Raw genomic sequence first — 17,407 nt, forward strand, 5'->3', positions numbered from 1 at the left:
CGCCTCCTCCCCGCAGCTCCGCCCCTCGGCTCGCCCCTCCTCGCCCCTTCTCCGCCCCGCCCACCTCCTTGACCTCCTCCGGTGCCGCTCCCGGCCTTGGATTGCGAGCCTCCTTCAGGCCTGGTCGTCCCGCGCGCCACAGGGCCTGGCGGCTCCAACAGCGCCTCCTAGCGGCGGGGCCTACGTGGGAATGAGTCCTTGTTCCTAAGCGCGTGTTACGTAACTGCGTACCTGCGTGCTGCGTGCCTACGTGGTACGTGCTTCCGTACACCCGGAAATAAGGGGCGTCAGCGTTTCTGCGAACGGAGCGCGGTTAGGGTCAGCTGGCGCTGTCCCCTGTCAGTACTTCGGAGTCCCCAGGACGGGGAAGACTGTCCAGCCGCGTGGCCGCCGCCGGGCCGTCCCAGAGTCCCCGCGACTCGCGCCGCCCTCACGGAGCCAGGACCCATCCCGCCCAGCCCCGGAGGGAGCCGAGACTCGCCGTGTCCTCCGATGGTACCTCCTCGGGGCACTGGTTTCCCGGCTGTGGGGCTGGGAGCGGCATGGCAGCCGAGGCCGCCCTTTCCCATCCCCTCCCGGTGGAAAGGCACACCCGGGATTCCATGGAGGGGAACGTGTTGTGGGGCCCCCAAATCCTTCAGGTGTCGACTTCTCCTGTTGGATCTAGGGTCTGCTGGGCGGTGAGAACATGATCTACTTAGGTGAAGATTTTCTCTGCTGCGGGCTTGAGGCATCGTGGGGACCCTGACCCAGCCGGGGGACGAGAGACCCACTTCCCTGAAGAGCAGAAGCAGCCCCGAGTGAGATGCCATGTGTGTTTCTCCTCAGTCGGGCCCTTCTGGGTCCCGGTGGTCTCCAGTCCCTGATGAGGAGAAGACACTGTGGTTCATGTTGCTGTCTTCTAGCTGATGACCTTCTCTCCGTATCTCTCTCGTCCCCTGCAGGTGAGGAAGCTGAGCCAAGTGGAAGAGCGTTTCCTCCTAAGGCGGCGAGCAGGTACCCTCTGCATCAGCAGGTAGGAGGGCACTCCGCCCCCTTCTTCCCTTTACAGTTACCCACCCTCGGTGTCCATTGTCCTGGGCGGTTGTGTCAGAGGCCCACCGTCTGGGTGGCTTACACAACAAAAATGCCTCCCCTCTCGGTTCCGGAGGCTAGAAGCCTGAGATCAAGGTGGCAGCGATTTTTGGCCCTCCTGAGGGCTGTGGGAGGATCTGTCCCATCCCTCCCGCACTTCCAGGGGTTGGCTGGCAGTCGCTGGCCTCCCTTGGCTTGTAGAGCCCCGCCTCGTCTTCATGTGGAGTTCTCCTGTGTGTGTGCCTGCCTCTAAATTTCTCCTTTTTATAAGGACACCAGGCCTATGAGATGAGGGTCTACCCTGAGGAAGTCATTTTAACATGATGACCTTTGTAAAGCCCTTTCTGTTATCTGTAAGGTCATGCTCTGGGGTACTTGGCATTGGGACGTCAACACATGAATTTGCGGGGAACGCAGTGTACCCCATAGTAACCCACCAAGTCACTGAGTAGGAACACACTAGGAATGTTCCAGGCCTGGAAGGGAGGCCCTCATGGCTGCAGGGGGTAAATAAAGGGGAGAGGAGAGCAGGCAGCCAGGGAAGGAGCCAGAGCGTGTGGTGCCTCGTGGGCCCCTGTTCCGCTTGGAGAAGGAAAGCCCTAGAAGGGACTGGGCTGGGTGCCTTTGGGGCCATGTGCCCCGTCCTCACAGCCACGTGGAAACTGGGGCTCCGCCAGGTGCCGGGACCCAGCTGAGGTTCGGGCCTGGGGCCCTGCTCCTTCTGCCACACAGCTGTGTCCTCAGGGAGGAGGAGCCATCCTCCCCTCCAGGTACAAGGAGGCGAGGACGGGGTGCATGCGGTCAGGTCCCTGGAGTCACGCGCCATCTCTTTCTACCTTGGCGCCTCCTTCTCAGCTGTGGAGTGGGGTGACGGTAGCACTGCCCCTCCTGGGATATTGGAGGATCGATATCTCTGATTCCTGGATGTGGGTGGTGGTCGTGCCAGGGCCCAGCATGGAGTCAGAGCTTACACCGGTGCTGGTGGTTCCTGCTCTCATTTGTCGGTTCTCTGGGCTCCAGGCGGGGGCATCTGTGGACAGTGGAGGGCAGGGGTGCCGGAAGGGGTGAAGGAGGTGGCACCCAGAGGCGTGGGGAGGAGACACCTGAGATCCAGGGCATCCCCAGGACTGGGCTGAGGTTGGTAGCAAGGATTTGCGCTCCGCAGCCCAGGGGTAAGGGTGGTAATGGGGCATCTGCAGGGCACTGGGAGTGCTGGGGCCGGGGAGCTGCGGGGGGTGGGCCGCGGTTGGGAGAGAAGCAAAGCCCAGGACTGTCCCTGTCTGTGCTGGGAGAGGACCAGAGCCTGGCCACACGGCTGTGAAGCCGAGGGGCCCTCTCTACCTGCTCTGTGCTCCCCGGGCTCGGGGACCTCTGTTGTAGAACTGACCACACGCCTTTCTCTCCCTGTGCCCACCCTCCTTTGTGAGCCCCGCAGACTCCATCTGATGGACAGATCCTCCGAGTGACCAAGCTCCTCCTTTGGGCCTGTGAGCTGACTGCGTGAACACAGGGAAGGAGCCAGCGCCCTCTGATCCCCCACCGTCCAGGTCAGTGGAGGGTCAGGGCACCGGGGCACACTGTGGGGAGGTCAGGTCCACGGGCCGTGAGCTCAGAGGGCCGGCGCCTCAGACTTACTGACACTTGCTTCTGTGTTTCCCCAGCGACGTGAGGTCAGGGGAGCTGCAGGAGATGAAGTTCAGCTGCCTCTCCTTCCGGCAGCCTTATGCAGGTTTTGTGCTGAACGGGGTCAAGACCCTGGAGACGCGTTGGCGTCCCCTGCTGAGCGGCCACCGGCACCGGACCCTGGCCGTGCACATCGCTCACAGGGACTGGGAGGACACTGCCTGGAGGGAGCTGCTGGTGGAGAGGCTGGGGATGACCCCTGCCCAGATCCAGGCCTTGCTTCAGGATGGGGAGAAGTTTGGCCGCGGAGTCATAGCTGGCAAGTGGTGGTGTGCCCAGCCCTGCTCCGGAGCCTCCAACGGCAGCCCCCAGGCTCTCCCCCAGGGCCTCTGTGACTTCTTTTCTTTCAAATACCTTGGTGTGTGGGCTGCGGTTTCTTGGAGCAAGACACCTTCAGAGGGGCAGCCAGAGTCCATGGGCTGGCGGTTGGCGGGCCGAAGTTCCCTCACCGCCACTCGGGGCTTAAGTTCCCATTGGGCTCTAAGAGGCAGAGGAGGGTCCAGAATTTCCATGTGTGTGCGTGAGCGTGAGCGTGCGTGTGCACATGTGTCGGCACACCACAGAGACTGTGATGAACAGCGCAGCACCCAGAGCGGGTCAGGGGTCTGTGGACTCGGGCTGCCCTCCAGGCTTCCTACGCCTGGCCCAGCCCCACTGCCCGCGGCCTCCTGTGCCAGTCCCCTAATGCTGCAGCCACCTGAGCCAGTCCCCTAACCCCTCAAGGGTTGAGGTCCTGCATCAGCACCTGTCACCTGGCAGATTGCCTGGGGACCTGATTGCCCATAGGGTCCCCTTCTGATCGTGACTTGCGGTATTCATCACTGACATGGGTGGGGTCACTCCCTCGGACTCACCCCAACTTCCCTGGAGAGGGACGCTGGTACCTCGGAAATGCTCAGCCAGAGCGACCCAGTTCACTCTGGGTCCACGTGCTGATATCGCCTCCGTCTCTAGTGGTCGTGACCTTGAATAACCATGTTCTCTTAGGGGCAGGCCTGGTTTGTGGAAGGGAAGACATCTGGGTGCTTCTCTCTTTGTGCACAGGGCTCGTTGATGTTGGGGACACTTTGCTGTGCCCAGAAAACTTAGGTCCCGAGGAGGTTGTGGAACTGGAGAATCGAGCCGTCCTGAGCAACCTGCAGCAGAAGTACCTGACCACGCTCTCCAACCCCCGGTGGTTACTGGAGCCCGTGCCCAGGAGAGGCAGAAAGGGCGTCTTCCAGGTAGACGTCCCCAAGCACCTGATCCCCTTTGGGCAGGAGGCCTGAGCAGTGTGGGCTCTTGAGAGGAGGTGACCGAGAGACCAAGCTAAACCGTGACACGGTCAGCTCGCCGTCACGCCCTGGACGTGCTCCCCTGGTTCGCTCTGAATCGGCGCCGCCCTGGAGGGCGCTCCCCACTCTGTGCTGTTCCCGGAAACAGATGTGTCCACTGGGACGCGGGGACGGGGGAGCGGGACCCCTGCAGGGAGATGCCTCCCTGGGCTCGGTGACAGAGTCTCAAGGACTTTGGACCTCTAGGACAAGGGGAAGCGGCCTTGCAGGCCGCTCATTCTGGCCCTGCTGATTCTGGATTGTGTAGAGAAATATGTTTTGAGAGAGCTGGTGAGTGTTTTCCCCGCCTTTGTTCTGGTCACAACCCCTAGAGGGTCTGAAGAGCATCCAGGAGACGATGTGGGACGGCTGGAGCGGGCGCTGAGTGCTTGCCAGAGAGTCACCAGCCAGCGACGGCCTGACTCACGGGCAAGAGGACATCGGACTCAGAAACAGCACCGTCTGCCTCGCAGATGACTCTCGCCCTGTTGTAAAGTGTCCCTTGGCTCATGGAGCCGGTGTGTTAGACGTGCCGCACGGCCGCTTCACGTGCCAAGAAAGGGTCCTAACTACAGCCCTGATGGAAGTGAGCAGTGCTGGTGTTCGCCTGGTGGGAGATCTTTTATACATTTGTGGGGGGTTTGGTCACTTGAGAGTAGGGATTCCAGTGGTTGTTACCTTCGAGGGTGACGGGCTTCCCCCCAGGCGTTTGACTGCAACCCCCCGTCTCTTCGGAGCCAGGCTGCAGCGCTCTCAGCCCTTGGTGGAGGGGGTGGCCCTACGTTTCGGCGGGCCTCTGTGGGGGGGGCCCCTGGATCGGGAGCTGGAGACGCTGAGCTGCTGGTCAGAAACTTCTGGCATCCTTGGGGGACCCAGGAGGAAGACCCTCCTGCTCCGGGATGCATGAGTAGTGGGGGGGAGACACCCCCGAGGTCAGAAGCCAGGCTGTCTGTCCCCTGACGGGCAGGCCCGGCCCAGGGGACCAGACCTCCCTGGGCTCGCCTCAGTGCTCGCTCCCCACCTCCTTGGGCGGGTGTCCGAAATGCCACAGCTTCAGATGAAAGAGGCCGATGGGGACCAAAGCCTGCCCCCGGCCGGGGTCTCCAGCCTCCGCGGGCTTATCTGGTGAGACGTGTGCGGAATCGAACGCGAGAAAGAACACGGACCCGCGGTTCTCGCAGATTCTTTATTTAGCCCCGGGGAGTTTTGCTTGTCTTTATTAAAGCCCAAAATGTTCATGGTTACAGGACGGTGCTCTTCGTGTGTCTCTAGTGGTCTGTGAGCTCAGGGCTTTGGGTTGTCCTTGAACCGTTCGCAGAGAGCACACTTGTAATCTGAAGAGCCCTCGGGCTCTTCATCTGCCGCGGGCCTCCTGGTTGGGGGCCATGAGCAGAAGGGCCGCGAGCAGCATGCAGTAACCCGTGTTGCACGTGGACACCACCGAGCTGGGATCGGGGCAAACGGGGGGGCTTCTGGGCAGCTCCCCTGCACCGTCCCTTCCGGCAGTAGCCGGGGGCACTAGCGTGACATTCCTGGAGGTGCCCTCCCCACTCGGGCCGCCCTGCTCGCTGGAGGGACGCTGCACTACCACCAACCTGGCCACCCGGCCGGCAGACAGGACGCCAGGGAGCATGAAGGCCCGGATGCCGCTGGGCACCTGAGCACGGGGGGCTTCCCTCTGGGTCTTCCTGTCGGCATCTTTGGTGGAGTCATTCTGATGGAAAAACTGGGTGCATCTCATAGGTGGGGCGGCTTGCTTCTTTCTCTTTGGGGTGGTTGCGCTGGAAGCGGGCCGAGCAGTTGCTCTCGGGTCACCTTTTCTCCACATGTTCTCGATCAGCAGGGGCTTCTCTCTCTGAAAGTTGCAGTTGTGGTAGATCTGAAAGGACATGAATCATTCTCGTCATTTCGGGGGAAATATTCACTCCTCCCCGCCCACCTCCATCATAAAGGTCTTGTTTGACTGTGGAGAAGAGGTCTTTTTAAATTCCTGGCAAGGTTTATTTCGCCCTGGAGTGTGCGCTCACTAAAGCTACGTGGTGCCTGGGCTGAGGTGTCACTCTAGCTCCCTGACGTGAAGTGGCCCCTGGGTCTTCGGTCACACCCGCAGGGCATCTCTAAGGGGCGAGCCTTACATGACACGCCGGACTGCCTCAGCCTTCATTCAGTACTGGCTCGCAGGAAAAAAGTCCCCCTCGGGAATGAACCCCGTTCAGCACATCACTCATCCGCTCAGGACTGGGAAGCTGTTCCAGGAACAGAGAACTCGGGAGACGGAAGGGCTGTCTACGTTACCATCAGCCTTTTCTTCCCCGGAGAGCGACCCAGAGTGCCGGGCAGGTGTATTTTCCTGAACCCGTAGAGGTTCAGTTGGCGGATGAAGCTCTTCAAGCTGTCTGTTTCAAAGATCCTGTCTGCGCCGCGCCGGCGAAGAACCTCCCGCTGGAAAAGGTCTTCCTCGATGATCAGCATGTCTCCCTTGTCGTTCCAGCGCACGGACTTGAAGGCCTCGTCCTCCACCATCATCCAGAGCTTTCTCGGGAAGGAGAGCCCAAGAACACCGTGGGTTCCGTCCACGTTGGCGGGACCTGGGTTTGGGTCCTGTGGTGGCTGGTTGTCTTGGGAGCCTGGATCTTGGCTCTCGGCCTGGTCGCCGGGCTTCTCCAAAATCTCCCTCGAATCCACCTTTGGATCTGGGGATGAACCCGATGGGGCCCCCGCTGGGGGCTCTCCATCAGCTGCGGGGGCCGCCGTGGCCGTATATTCCTCGTCGGGGCTCTGACTCGCCATGCAGCTAGTCTAGACCAGGCACATGCTCTCCCTGAGACCAGATCACTGAGCTCTCAGGGCAGAAGTGCCTTCAGTCTGAGCAGGGACGCCCAGTAAATAGTGTCCGCAGAATTCTAGAATCTCGGTAGCAGGGCAACCAGCGACTTTGGTCATCGTCCTCTTTATGTGTCACGTGAGGTCCCAGAGTTGGTCTGGACAGGGAGCCCTGGCCGAGGGGAGGGGAGGGGAGGGGTACAGAGCCCCCAGCTTCTCTGTTTTCCAGAAGTGTAGGAAGGTATGTTCAAGGTCCCGGCGAAAGGCTCCCATCTGCTGCCAGGCACCTTTCTCCCAGGGGCCAGGCCCTGAGTGGGCGGAGAGACATGATCCTGTTTCCATCCCCAAAGGTTGGGGAGGCCTGTTGCCAGCCTCCGATTTGTTCAAGGGCCAGGCCCTGGCTGGCCCTGGCTGGCCCTGGCTTGGCTGCCACCAAGGCGGCAGGGGTGAGATGGGCCCCGGGCGACTGCACCTCCCGGAAGTGGTGGTCCGAGTGCGCTGGTTGGCCCGGGCTGGCTGGCAGCGCCCGCCCCCCCGCCCCCAACAGCTCCTGCCTTGGTCTCTTCCAGCTGCTCCTGCTGGCTGGTCGGTCCAGCTCTGATGGGCCATAAGGAAGTGTCCCGTTCTCCTGCCCCTGGGTCGAGCTGTCCCCAGAGTGGGGCTGTGTGGGAGCGTGTGGGGGCACTCCCCACGTCCCACTTCAGTGTCACCAAAGCACCTGGCACATAGGGTTCCCCCCGTGCCGCGTGAGCGGATGGCCGCATCCTCCCCTGTGCTTTGGAGCCTCCTTTTGAGCTCTGCTGTCCGCAGCCCCACCCCTCTCCAGAGCACATGGGATCCTCTTTAGTGCCCATTTCTTGCCATAGAAACTCCTCGTGGCCCGAGAGCACTCACTTTCAGAACACCTGCCTTAGTCCGCGTCAGAACACCTCCCTCAGACCTCGGATTCAGCCTCCCCTGAGGCTGCTCTAAGGCCCTCTTCCCTCTTCCCTGTCACTGGGGGGGTTAGGCTCCTGCCCTGCCAGATTGCTGGCCTTCCGCTTCCAACTCGGCTCTGCCCTGCTTCTTCCCCTTTGCAGTCCTTGATCTGGGGGTTCAGCATGTATTCTGATCTGTTGAGAGCAAGCATTTCCCTGGTCTGCTCCCAGGCCTGCCCTGCTCGCCTTCCCCGAGCCAGCCCCGCCCCCAGCCCTGGGTCCCTGTCCCGCCGTCACCTCGGTGGCAGGTACACTGAATAATTTTGCCTGCTCTGGGTCCGGTACTTTTCAAGGGGCCTACTCTACAGACTCACTGCCAAGGACAGTTCCTACTTGTTGAGCTAGACGTGACCAACGGAAAGCCCGTCCACGTGTGACTGAAAATAGATGAGGCTCTGGGTGTGGGATGGGACAAGTCCAGCCCGAGAGCCGTCTTCACCACAGATGGCAGGACAGACAGGACAGCGGTCTGGGGGGACACGTGTTCTGTAGCCGCTGTGGTGACTGTTCTTCATAGTCACTGCACAGGGAGAGAGAATGGGACCTGGAAAGGCCCGTCTGCCGGGCTCCTAGGTCCTCATCCCAGCTCTGCCGCTAAGGAGAGGCGTCTGTCCTCTCTGAGGGCCACTCCCTGTTCCAGAAGGGGAGGGCAAGGGGTTCGAAAGAGATTCTCCCAAGGAGCCTTCGAGTCTGAGGGCTGTCGGCCTTTGTGGAGCTCCTAGGCCGAGACTGGAGCTTGGGCGCAGGTCTTTGTGCCTCTAAACAGGTTTACAGAGCACTTGTTCGGGTCACTCCCTCCTGCAGGGACGTGTCCTTAGAGTTCGAACTTCAGTGGAGGCCACGGGGGCGTCTCAGGAGGGGGCCCAAAGGCTGGGACATCGGCGGGCCGATCCCAGCCCTGTGGCCTCGCCTGCCGCCCGCTCCTTCCAGCCCTCCCTCACACCCTGGGTCTGGTGGGCCTGCCCCCTCACAGGTCTGCCTCCCTCCATCCCACGCACCCCTGCCCTCCCCGCCCCCGCCCCCGCCCCGGGCCGGCTGGGCCGTGGCTTTGTGTCGCGCCCCAGGGGTCGCTCTCAGCCATGGCTCAGGACACCTGTTACTCAGATACCAGCCCTCACGACGTCCAAGGCCTGCCTTTCCCAGCCTGGCCCGCCGGCCGCTGCGCCTGCCTTAGCCCCCGGTGTCCGCCAGCCCAGAGGACCCCCAACCGCTCTCCGTCACCGTCCATGGGCCCTGGGCCAGACCCGCACCCAGTCCCCGGCTGCTCTGGGACCCGCCAAGAACTCCCCTGTCTGGGCATGTCCTCAAGCTGCCTCGTCGGGTGGCAATGCCCGTCTCTATCCACAGGCCGCTCTGCATGTTGGGGCCCGGCTTCAAGGCCGGCCCGGCTTCAAGGCCACCTCGGCAGTCGGGTCTTCCTGTGGTCCCAGGCTCCCTCCCAAGGCTCCCACAGCCCGCCTTGCATGTCCAGTCCCAAGGTGGGGTGCTCCTGTCTCCCTGAGAGCTTGGGTGTATCTGCCTCCCCCTCCAGACCCGGAAAGAGGTCCTTGAGGACAGCAGACTAGGACAGGACGTGAACGTGGTCCCCAGCGTATCTTGGAACGAACAAATTTGTATGTCGCCCAGGAGCTGGCTTCAGTGTCCTTGAAAGCAGCTGTGCACGGTCACTGCGACAGTTCGAGCAGGTCGGAGGGCGCCTGCCGTCCCTTGGCGGTGCTGAGCGCTCTGCGGCGCAGCGCCGTGGACTCTTCCCGTCTGACCCGGGGCAGGTGGCAGGGAAGGCCCGGCCCGGGCCGGGGAAGGTGGAGTCGTGGGCCTAGGATCCGCCTGACGGAGAAGTAGAGCCGGCCTGTGGTCCACTGCGGACGCCCGAGCCCACGGCCTCAGCCCAGACTGGGGGCCTTGTGTCTGCCCGGAAGCCACCTGCACCCCGCAGGACAGCAGCAAAGGGGAGTCTTCCTTGTCCAGTGATGACTCATTTCGTAGTTGTCCAAGGCCAAGGAGACCCGGGAAAGCCATCCTTAGAAGCTCAAATGGCACAGGGGCCGTCGGGTGCAATGCACTTTCCAAAGGAGCCCCAGGCAAGCTCTGTTACGGCCGCTCCCCTCCCCCACTGGGGACAGGGAGACGGTGTCAGGATGTTCCCTAGTGTTAACTTTTCTGCAGCTTCTGAAAAGTCTACGTTAGGGATGTTATCCCATAAGAAATGTGGCCTTCAAGACCCAGTCAACCACAAACCCAATCCCAGTCTCAAGCCCGGTCTCGCGCTCTGGCTCTCGCTCTGTCCCTGTGTCTGTCTCCGTGACTGTCTCTCTGTCTCTGTCTCTCTCTGTCTCTGCCTCTGCCTCTGTCTCTGTCTCTCTCTGTCTCTCTCTGTCTCTGTCTCTGTCTCTCTCTCCACACCCCCACCCCCTGTGATGACCAAGTCAGCAGGTCAGGTTCGAGTTGGCCAGGAGGGCCCCGGGGAAGGAGGGGACCAGGGCAGGGTGCTGTCGTGTGGGATAAGGGCTGGGACTGGACAGCAGTGCCACCAACTGGCAGGGTCAGCTCTCAAGAAACCGCAGACAGTCCTCACCCTGGCTTTGACTGTCACAGTCACCTTCCTTTCTTGGTCCAGCTTTTACTACCTGGGCCTCAGGATCCTACTTTCTGTCACCCGACAGATGCCACGAGGACACTGAGGAGAGAAGTGGACTCTGGGTCAGGAGGTGGGCCGCAGGCTGCGATGGGTGGGCACAGCGTGGGCTCTAGATGAATTCAGACCAGGGGTCTCGGCCCCACCCCGTCACTTACTAGCACGTGATCCTGGGAAGGTTCCCGAGCCCCACGACCTCAGGGTCTTCATCTGTGCAGTGGGCGGGTGTGAGGAGGCCCGTCCCGCAGGACTGCAGGGGTGCGTGTGATGTGCGCCAAGCACCTCGCGCGGGGCGCGCTGCCTGTTGGAACCGCGATGATTGGCAGGTGCTTCTGATTTTCTTTGGCCCCAGACCCTCCCACTCCCTCCTCTGGCACTTGGCTGGTTGGTTTGTTATCCAGGTCATGTTAGAGAACACGCAGCTCAGTAGGATGTGGAAGAGCTAATCAGCCAAAAAGCATGTCTCCTAAATGAAACTAAGTAAATTCTCCCGATTAGAGGCTAGGTTACACTGAGGGGTGGGGGAGGGTTCCCAGCTGGACTCAACACCGAGCTCCTAGGAAGGGAGTCAAGGAACAACCTTTGCCCCCTCCCAGCCGCCCTTCCATCCGAACTGTGGCTTCTCAAACCCAAAACACGCCTTCTTCAAGTCTGGCCGCCGCCACCACCCGGCTTCATTACCGTCACCTCCCACAGAAGGAAGCCCAGCTTCCCAAAGCCCCCACCTGCCCTGGCTCTGCGCACTTGCACTTGGGTGCTCTCTCCCGGACCCCCTCCGCCTCGCCGCTTCTTTCCCTTGTTCTGTGGGACTTCAGGGACATGTCACCATCTTCCTGATGTGACTGGGCTCCTAGCCTGTCCTTCTAGGTGTGGGGTGTGTCTTGCTTTTCCTAGTGTCCCCACTAACACAGAGCCCTCCGGACAGCAGAGGCTCGGTGAATGTGTGCGGATGAAGTGAGATGGTGAGCAGGGATCCTGTTGATTCACACTGATTTTCTCCTACTTTCTTAAATAACCCATGGAAACCCAATTAAACATAGGGATATTACACGTATAAAATGACAAACAAGAAGGGGTAAGAAGCAAGTTAATTATTTTTACTTTTATTGTTCTAAATCTTCCCTCATCTGTATCATTGCTAATTACTCTCACATTTCCCAAACAATTCTAATTGCAATTCCATATTATGTCATCCAGGATGACCAAAAAAAAAAAAAAGAGAGAGGGAGAGAGAGAGAGAGATTTCAGTCTCCTTTACAGAAGAGGAAAACTGTTGTGTTTGAACTGGATAAGCATACACACGTTGTGATCACTGTCATTCACAAAGTTAGATACTGAAGCTTATTAAATCTTCTATTAATAGGAACAGCACTGAAAAACACCTACAGGAAACAAAGATCAATTTCCATGTCACCGTAAAGGACGGGAGGAGCCCAGAGATGCTGTACGCCGTGCCCCCCGAGCTGGCCCGGGCCCTCACTCCTTCCAAGGCTGACTGCTCGCTCTGCAAACACAGAGTGAAGGATGGGCTCCCTTCCTGCCCGGCAGGAGAAGCTGCTGGACAGGGGCCTGGAAGGAGCGCGGCTGCAAGTCTGGCTCAGGCCCCCTCTTCCTCATTGCTCACGGCCTCCTCAGACAGGGACGGGAAGGAAATGGGACCCTCACTGTTGAGTCTAAACAAATGCTCCAGGACTTGCAGCTTGCTGGTCTCCGCGTGGGCCCGGGGCCCCCACAGGAACTCGTGGCGAGCGGGATCGCTGTTGGCCACCTGCCGGTACTCCAGGTACCCCTCCTGCACCCACGCTTTGGTGATCAGCTCCCTGGGCTCCCCGTAGATGAAGTGCTCCCTCCCAGGATACACCCCCATGACACCGAGTGCTCCCCACACCTCTTCCTCAGGCACCCCCCCTCCCCCCAGGACGATGACACCCAGAAGTATCACCAGGAGGCCGTTCTTGGGCATGCTCTGCTCACCACCCTGCATCCCATCACAGGTGAGGCCCAGGGTGGGGACCAGGATGTACAAGTGCTCCTTGGGGTCCACCTCCTTCACATCCACCCCAAAGACCAGCTGCATGCACTCAGAGGCCTGGCTGAAGACCGCAGGGAAGTGGTCCTGGTATTCTCTGAGGATACTCAGCATTTCTGCCCTGGTGGTCGGCTGCTTCCGGTGATACTTGAGGAGCAGGAAGCTCACCAGGTCAGCCATCATTGAAAGCTCTGCACCTTGGCGCAGGGACTCGGCACCGGCAGAGTAGGAAGAGGAGACTGAGGAGGAGCAGGGGTACCGGGGGGATGCGGCCCCCTCCTGCTCAGCCTCCAGCTGCTGCACATCCACCAGGCCCTGGGCGTCTCTTGGGTCCTGAAGGTCTTCCACAGCCTGGCGGAGCTCACTCATCTGAACCAGGGACATAATGACAGGTGTTGGCAGCTGACAGGAGTCTGGGCAGCGGTGACAGGTGGGGACCCAGTGGCCTTGTGGGAGGACAAGCTTATCGACCTTCCCAGGGTTTCTAGGGCTGAACGAGGTTTACTTTGGTGTCCCATCTTTGTTGTGGGCGTGCGGGTCCCCTCACCCTTCCCTCGGGCCCTCACCTTGACTCCTGGGAGGACCCGGGACTCTTCTCTCTGTCGCCAAGGCGTGGTTCCTTCAGATAGGATCTGACCCGTCCTCTCACACCAAGGTCCTCACCTCCCTGAAAGCCGGGAGAGAAAGGAGAGGAGGCCCCTTCCCTGCTGTGATTCAGGACAAGGATACCTCTGGTCATTGACTTTGGTTTCTGTGCACAGTTCCTTGTTCACAGCTCCCAAAGCCCTTGGGATGTCCTCAGTGTTGAGAGTGATGAATGTGCTGTTTTTGTTTTTCATGTGAATGAGATGTGTTTGCAAAGCACCTAAAATGGGGCTGGTTGCCAGAAGAGCCAATCATGTGATTAAAAGTTTGGATCTTTTGGCCCCTCCCCAGCACCACCAGGGAGGGGAGAAAGGCTGGAGATTTGAGTTCAATTGCCAATGGCCAATGGTTTAACCAATCGTGCTTATGTAATGAAGCCTCCGTCAAACCCCAAGAGGATGGGTTTGGAGAGCTTCTGGGTTGGTGAGCAGGTAGAGAGCTGGGGCAAGTGGCACTGTCTGAGAGAGCGGGGAAGTCGGCCCCGCTCCCGCACACCTTGGCCCTAGCACCTCTTCCATCTGGCTCTTCGTGACTCATGCCCTTTATGTTCAGCTGGTGATCTAGGAAGTAATACGTTTGTCAGAGACCTGTGAGCCACTCTAGCAAATCAACCAAACCTGAGGAGGAGGGCGTGGCAACCTCTGGAGGTCTTTCAGAAGGACACGTCTTTCAGAAGGACAAGTAACAGCCTCGACTTGTCACCAGCGGTGGAAACCCAAGGAGGAGGGAGTTGGAATCCCCAACCTACAGCTGGCCATTTAGCAGCACAGGGAAGAACCTTGCCTTGCGGTGGGCTTCTGAAGTGGTGGGGGGAGGGCAGTCTTGGAGGACTGAGCCTGAACCAGAGGGTCTGATGCCATCTCTGGCTAGACGGTGTCAGAACGCAGTTGAATTCTTGAACACTCTGCTGCTGTCTGAGAACTGTTGTTGGTCCGGGGAACCTCTCCCCTACGTGGAAACTGGTCCCAGGATCCATTTACACAACATCCACCCCCAGCCCCCCGAAAAAACCAGAAGCACTGGCAGCGGGGATCGGCCCCTCTGCCCTGGGCGGAGGTGCCCTCAGTGCCTGGAGGCCATGCATCTCACTCCCGCCAGGGCCTGCTCTTCCCCCCTGCCCCCACCTGGGATGACGAGTTGACATCTGCCCGTCAGACCCAGACCTCAACTCCCTGAAGACTCCCACCTTCCCACCCAGGATGGAAGTGAGCACGGCACTTAGGGCCACCACTGACTGTTCCTTCCAGGGCTGGGAACACGGGTCAGCTGGACCCGGTGGGGTCCTTCCTCTCCTGAGATGGCGGGGTACATTTGGTCCTCACGGAGAGTCCTTGCCTTGACACGTGGGATATCCTAGGACCGCTCCCTCTGCTGGCCTGATGCTTCCCCTCAGACCAAGGTCCTCACACCCTGAGATACCCCACCCCCAACCACGTGACGGAAGTGATGGCAGGCCCCATCCGGCCAGACCTGACTGGGGACTCCTAGGGCTGAAACAGCTCAAGCCGGACACTGTAAATTCCCATCTCTTTTGGGGTGAGGGTCTCCTCATGCCCTGCATCCACCCAAAGGGTCCTTTTCCTGAGCCCTGGCACATCCTGTGAGTCCTTCTGCTGCTGACCGGTTGTGGCTCCTTCTGCCAACCTCAGAACTAGGTCTGAATTCCCTGAGAGCCTGGGGCAGAGGTGAGGGGGCAGCACCATTGGCCACTCCTGCCCAGGGACTTCAGGGATGACAGGGGGCAGGGCCGGATTCTGTGGGCTCGCTCTCTACTCTCAGTATCAAGACATTCACATTTACGCCCAGCAAGTCCTGGAACCCTCCCCTCCGCTAACATGAGGTTGTCCCCTGCAGGCCGACACCACCATCGCACTGAGTTTGAGGATAAAGTGGGGAGGTGATGCCTCCTGACTTACACCCGGGCCTCCCAGGAAGGACCAGAGGAGCAAGTTTCTGTTGAGGCCCCCTCTACCTGGGGAGGGGGTCTGCCCAGTCCTACTGGGGGTTCCGGGGAGACCACCCTCTGCACATCTGAGCCACACTCCTCAGACCAGGGACTTCACCTCCCAAGGACCTCTGAGTAAGAGGTCAGAAAACATCTCACCTGGTCACCCTGCTCTGGGGCCTCCAAGACCCAGCACAAGGGCAAAGGCTCCCTCACGGTCCTCACATTGCCCCCTGGTAATTTAGGATTCTGTCCTCTGCCCATCTGACGCCCCGCCCCTCATACCAGGAGCCCTGTCCCTCTGAGACCGGGATGTCAGGAAATGCTGCCTTTGGTCATCCTGCCCTATAGCCCCCCATGGCCGACTCTGTTCCGGGGTGCAGGGTCTCTTGGTCCTCCCTCAGGGTCCTCACCTTGACTACCAGGGGGACCGGGGATACCCTGCTCTGCATACCTGAGGTCCCCCCTCCTTATATTAAGGCCCCAGTCTCTCTGAGACCCGGATGGGGAAGTCGAGACACCAAAGAGCAACGTGTGCTCATCTCGCCCTGGGGCCTCCCAGGGATAAAAGCAGGGGCAGGATCGGTTCGGCGGGTCCCCACTGATCTGGGGTCTCTGGTTCCCTCAGTCCTCCCTCAGGATCCTCACCGTGACGCCAGGCAGGAACGGGGATTCCCACCTCAGCCCATCTGAGGCCCCGCCCCTCAAACCTGGGCCCCATTCCCTCTGAGACGCGGATGTCAGGAAATGTGCCTGTGGTCATGCCACCCTATGATCTCCCAGGAACGACTCTGTACTGGGGTCCAGGGTCCCGCAGTCCTCCCTCACAGTCCTTGCTCACTGTCCTGACAGGCCCTCCGCCCTGCGTTTCCCAAGCTGAGGCTTCGCTCCCCACAGCAGCGCCCCAGTCCCTCCGAGGCCCGGATGCGGAAGTCCCGGCACGCTGCCGTGGGCTCGTCCGGCCTGAGGCCTCCGAGGGCTGACTGCCGGGGTAGATATCTTGGGGTCCCCTCAATTCTGGAGTCCAGGGTGTCCCCAGTCCTTCCTCAGGGTCCTCACCTCGGCGCCCGGCAGGAACTGGGATTCTCTCCTCAGCCCACCCGAGGCCCCGCCCCTCAAACCAGGTCCGCAGTCCCTCTGAGACCCGGATGTCAGGAAATGCTGCCTGAGGTGATCCGGCCCCATGACCTCCCGGGACCGACTCTGTGCTGGGGTCTCTGGTCCCCTCAGGCCTCCCTCAGGGTCCTCACCTTGACGCCCGGCAGGAACTGGGATTCTCCACTCTGCCCCCTTGAGCTCCCCCTCCTTGTACTACATCCCGACTCCGTCTGAGACCCGGATGCGGAAGTCAGGGCACGCTGCCATGTGCTCATCAGCACAGGGCCTACCAGGGCTGACTGCAGGGGTAGATAGCTTGGGGTCCCCTCTATTCTGGAGTCCAGAGTCTCCTAGATCCTCCCTCAAGGTCCTCAGATTCACTCAGGCGGCATGGAGCCTCCCTTCAGCCCACCCGAGGCCCCGCCCCTCAAACCAGGTCCGCAGTCCCTCTGAGACCCGGATGTCAGGAAATGCCGCCGGTGCTCACCCTGCCCTGTGGCCTCCAAGGTGCAACACTGTCCCGGGGTGCAGGATCCCTCCGTTCTCCCTCGGGGTCCTCACCTTGACTCAGGCGGCATGTGATCTCCCCTCTGGCCACCCGAGGCCCCGCCCCTCATCCCAGGACCCCCGTCCTTCCGAGACCCGGATGTCAGGAAGTCAGGACCCCACGAGTGCTCATCCCACCCAGGCCCTCCCAGGGCTGACAGCAGGGGCGGGGATCTGTGGCGCCCCTTCTGTCCTCCCTCAGCGTCCTCAGCTTGAGCCCCATCAGGTCCTGGGACGCCCCCTTGTTGACCCGAGCCCACACCCTCACACCAAGGCCCTCACTGCCCTGAGACCCCCCAGGGGAGTCTCTGGACTCACATGAGGCCACCAGGCCCAGGGCTTCCCAGGACTGTGGACGCCAGGGGCTGAGATGGATTCCATGGGTTCCCTCAGCCCTCCCTCTGCTCCTCACCTGGACTCCTGGCTGGGCCTGGACACCTCCCTCTGCCCACCTGAGCTTGGTCCCCTTGGACTCAGACCCTCCAGAGCCAGGACACCAGAGAGGGAAGCAGGGATGAGGGGGTGGGGATCTGATCCTTGCAACCCTGCCTGGGGTCTCCCAGGGGTGACCGCAGAACCGACCTGGATGCCTGCAAACCGAGTCCCCACACACGGTTCTACCTTGACTCCTGGCAGCGC

General features: G+C 60.7%; 3 protein-coding genes across 19 annotated transcripts; 1 reads left to right on the forward strand and 2 right to left on the reverse strand.

Annotated features, from left to right (window-relative positions):
* The first annotated feature begins 139 nt into the window (after nt 1-139).
* Nucleotides 140-5,314, forward strand: EOLA1 (endothelium and lymphocyte associated ASCH domain 1). Of its 13 annotated transcripts, none has more exons than XM_072955824.1 (7): nt 277-495; nt 668-812; nt 945-1,015; nt 2,095-2,621; nt 2,736-3,016; nt 3,802-3,980; nt 4,403-5,314. In XM_072955824.1, exons 5-7 carry the CDS (start codon nt 2,764-2,766, stop codon nt 4,409-4,411), a joined length of 441 nt encoding a protein of 146 aa, XP_072811925.1. In that variant the 5' UTR covers nt 277-495; nt 668-812; nt 945-1,015; nt 2,095-2,621; nt 2,736-2,763; the 3' UTR covers nt 4,412-5,314. The 13 variants fall into 13 exon arrangements, with proteins under 13 accessions (XP_072811923.1, XP_072811916.1, XP_072811925.1 ...); XM_072955819.1 differs by having other exon boundaries at nt 2,095-2,211; nt 2,502-2,621; nt 3,802-5,314; XM_072955821.1 differs by having other exon boundaries at nt 2,095-2,211; nt 2,510-2,621; nt 3,802-5,314.
* On the reverse strand, nt 5,243-6,939 carry LOC140691763 (heat shock transcription factor, X-linked member 3-like). Its single transcript, XM_072955810.1, has 2 exons — nt 6,366-6,939; nt 5,243-5,949 (listed from the first exon to the last, which is right to left on the reverse strand). The coding sequence occupies exons 1-2, from the start codon at nt 6,858-6,860 to the stop codon at nt 5,425-5,427; spliced, it is 1,020 nt and encodes a 339-aa protein (XP_072811911.1). The 5' UTR covers nt 6,861-6,939; the 3' UTR covers nt 5,243-5,424.
* Nucleotides 6,940-11,592: 4,653 nt separating this feature from the next.
* Nucleotides 11,593-16,816, reverse strand: LOC102537716 (melanoma-associated antigen 10-like). 5 transcript variants are annotated; one of them, XM_072956166.1, is made up of 3 exons: nt 16,710-16,816; nt 13,101-13,241; nt 11,593-12,903 (listed from the first exon to the last, which is right to left on the reverse strand). In XM_072956166.1, the coding sequence occupies exon 3, from the start codon at nt 12,901-12,903 to the stop codon at nt 12,103-12,105; it is 801 nt and encodes a 266-aa protein (XP_072812267.1). In that variant the 5' UTR covers nt 13,101-13,241; nt 16,710-16,816; the 3' UTR covers nt 11,593-12,102. The 5 variants fall into 5 exon arrangements, with proteins under 5 accessions (XP_072812267.1, XP_072812269.1, XP_031527402.2 ...); XM_072956168.1 differs by lacking the exon at nt 16,710-16,816 and adding an exon at nt 16,375-16,618 and having other exon boundaries at nt 13,101-13,201; XM_031671542.2 differs by lacking the exon at nt 16,710-16,816 and adding an exon at nt 16,375-16,618.
* Nucleotides 16,817-17,407: the final 591 nt, after the last annotated feature.

The sequence above is a fragment of the Vicugna pacos genome, chromosome X (genome assembly GCF_048564905.1).
Source record: "Vicugna pacos chromosome X, VicPac4, whole genome shotgun sequence".
NCBI lineage: Eukaryota > Metazoa > Chordata > Mammalia > Artiodactyla > Camelidae > Vicugna > Vicugna pacos.

Coding starts and splice junctions, on each gene's coding strand:
- EOLA1 (XM_072955822.1), top strand. CDS start 2,764: ATGAAGTTCAGCTGCCTCTCCTTCCGGCAGCCTTATGCAGGTTTTGTG. Junction 3,017..3,801: donor TGGCCGCGGAGTCATAGCTG/GCAAGTGGTGGT, acceptor CTTTGTGCACAG/GGCTCGTTGATGTTGGGGAC.
- LOC140691763 (XM_072955810.1), bottom strand. CDS start 6,860: ATGGCGAGTCAGAGCCCCGACGAGGAATATACGGCCACGGCGGCCCCC. Junction 5,950..6,365: donor CGGGGAAGAAAAGGCTGATG/GTAACGTAGACA, acceptor ATGTCCTTTCAG/ATCTACCACAACTGCAACTT.
- LOC102537716 (XM_072956166.1), bottom strand. CDS start 12,903: ATGAGTGAGCTCCGCCAGGCTGTGGAAGACCTTCAGGACCCAAGAGAC.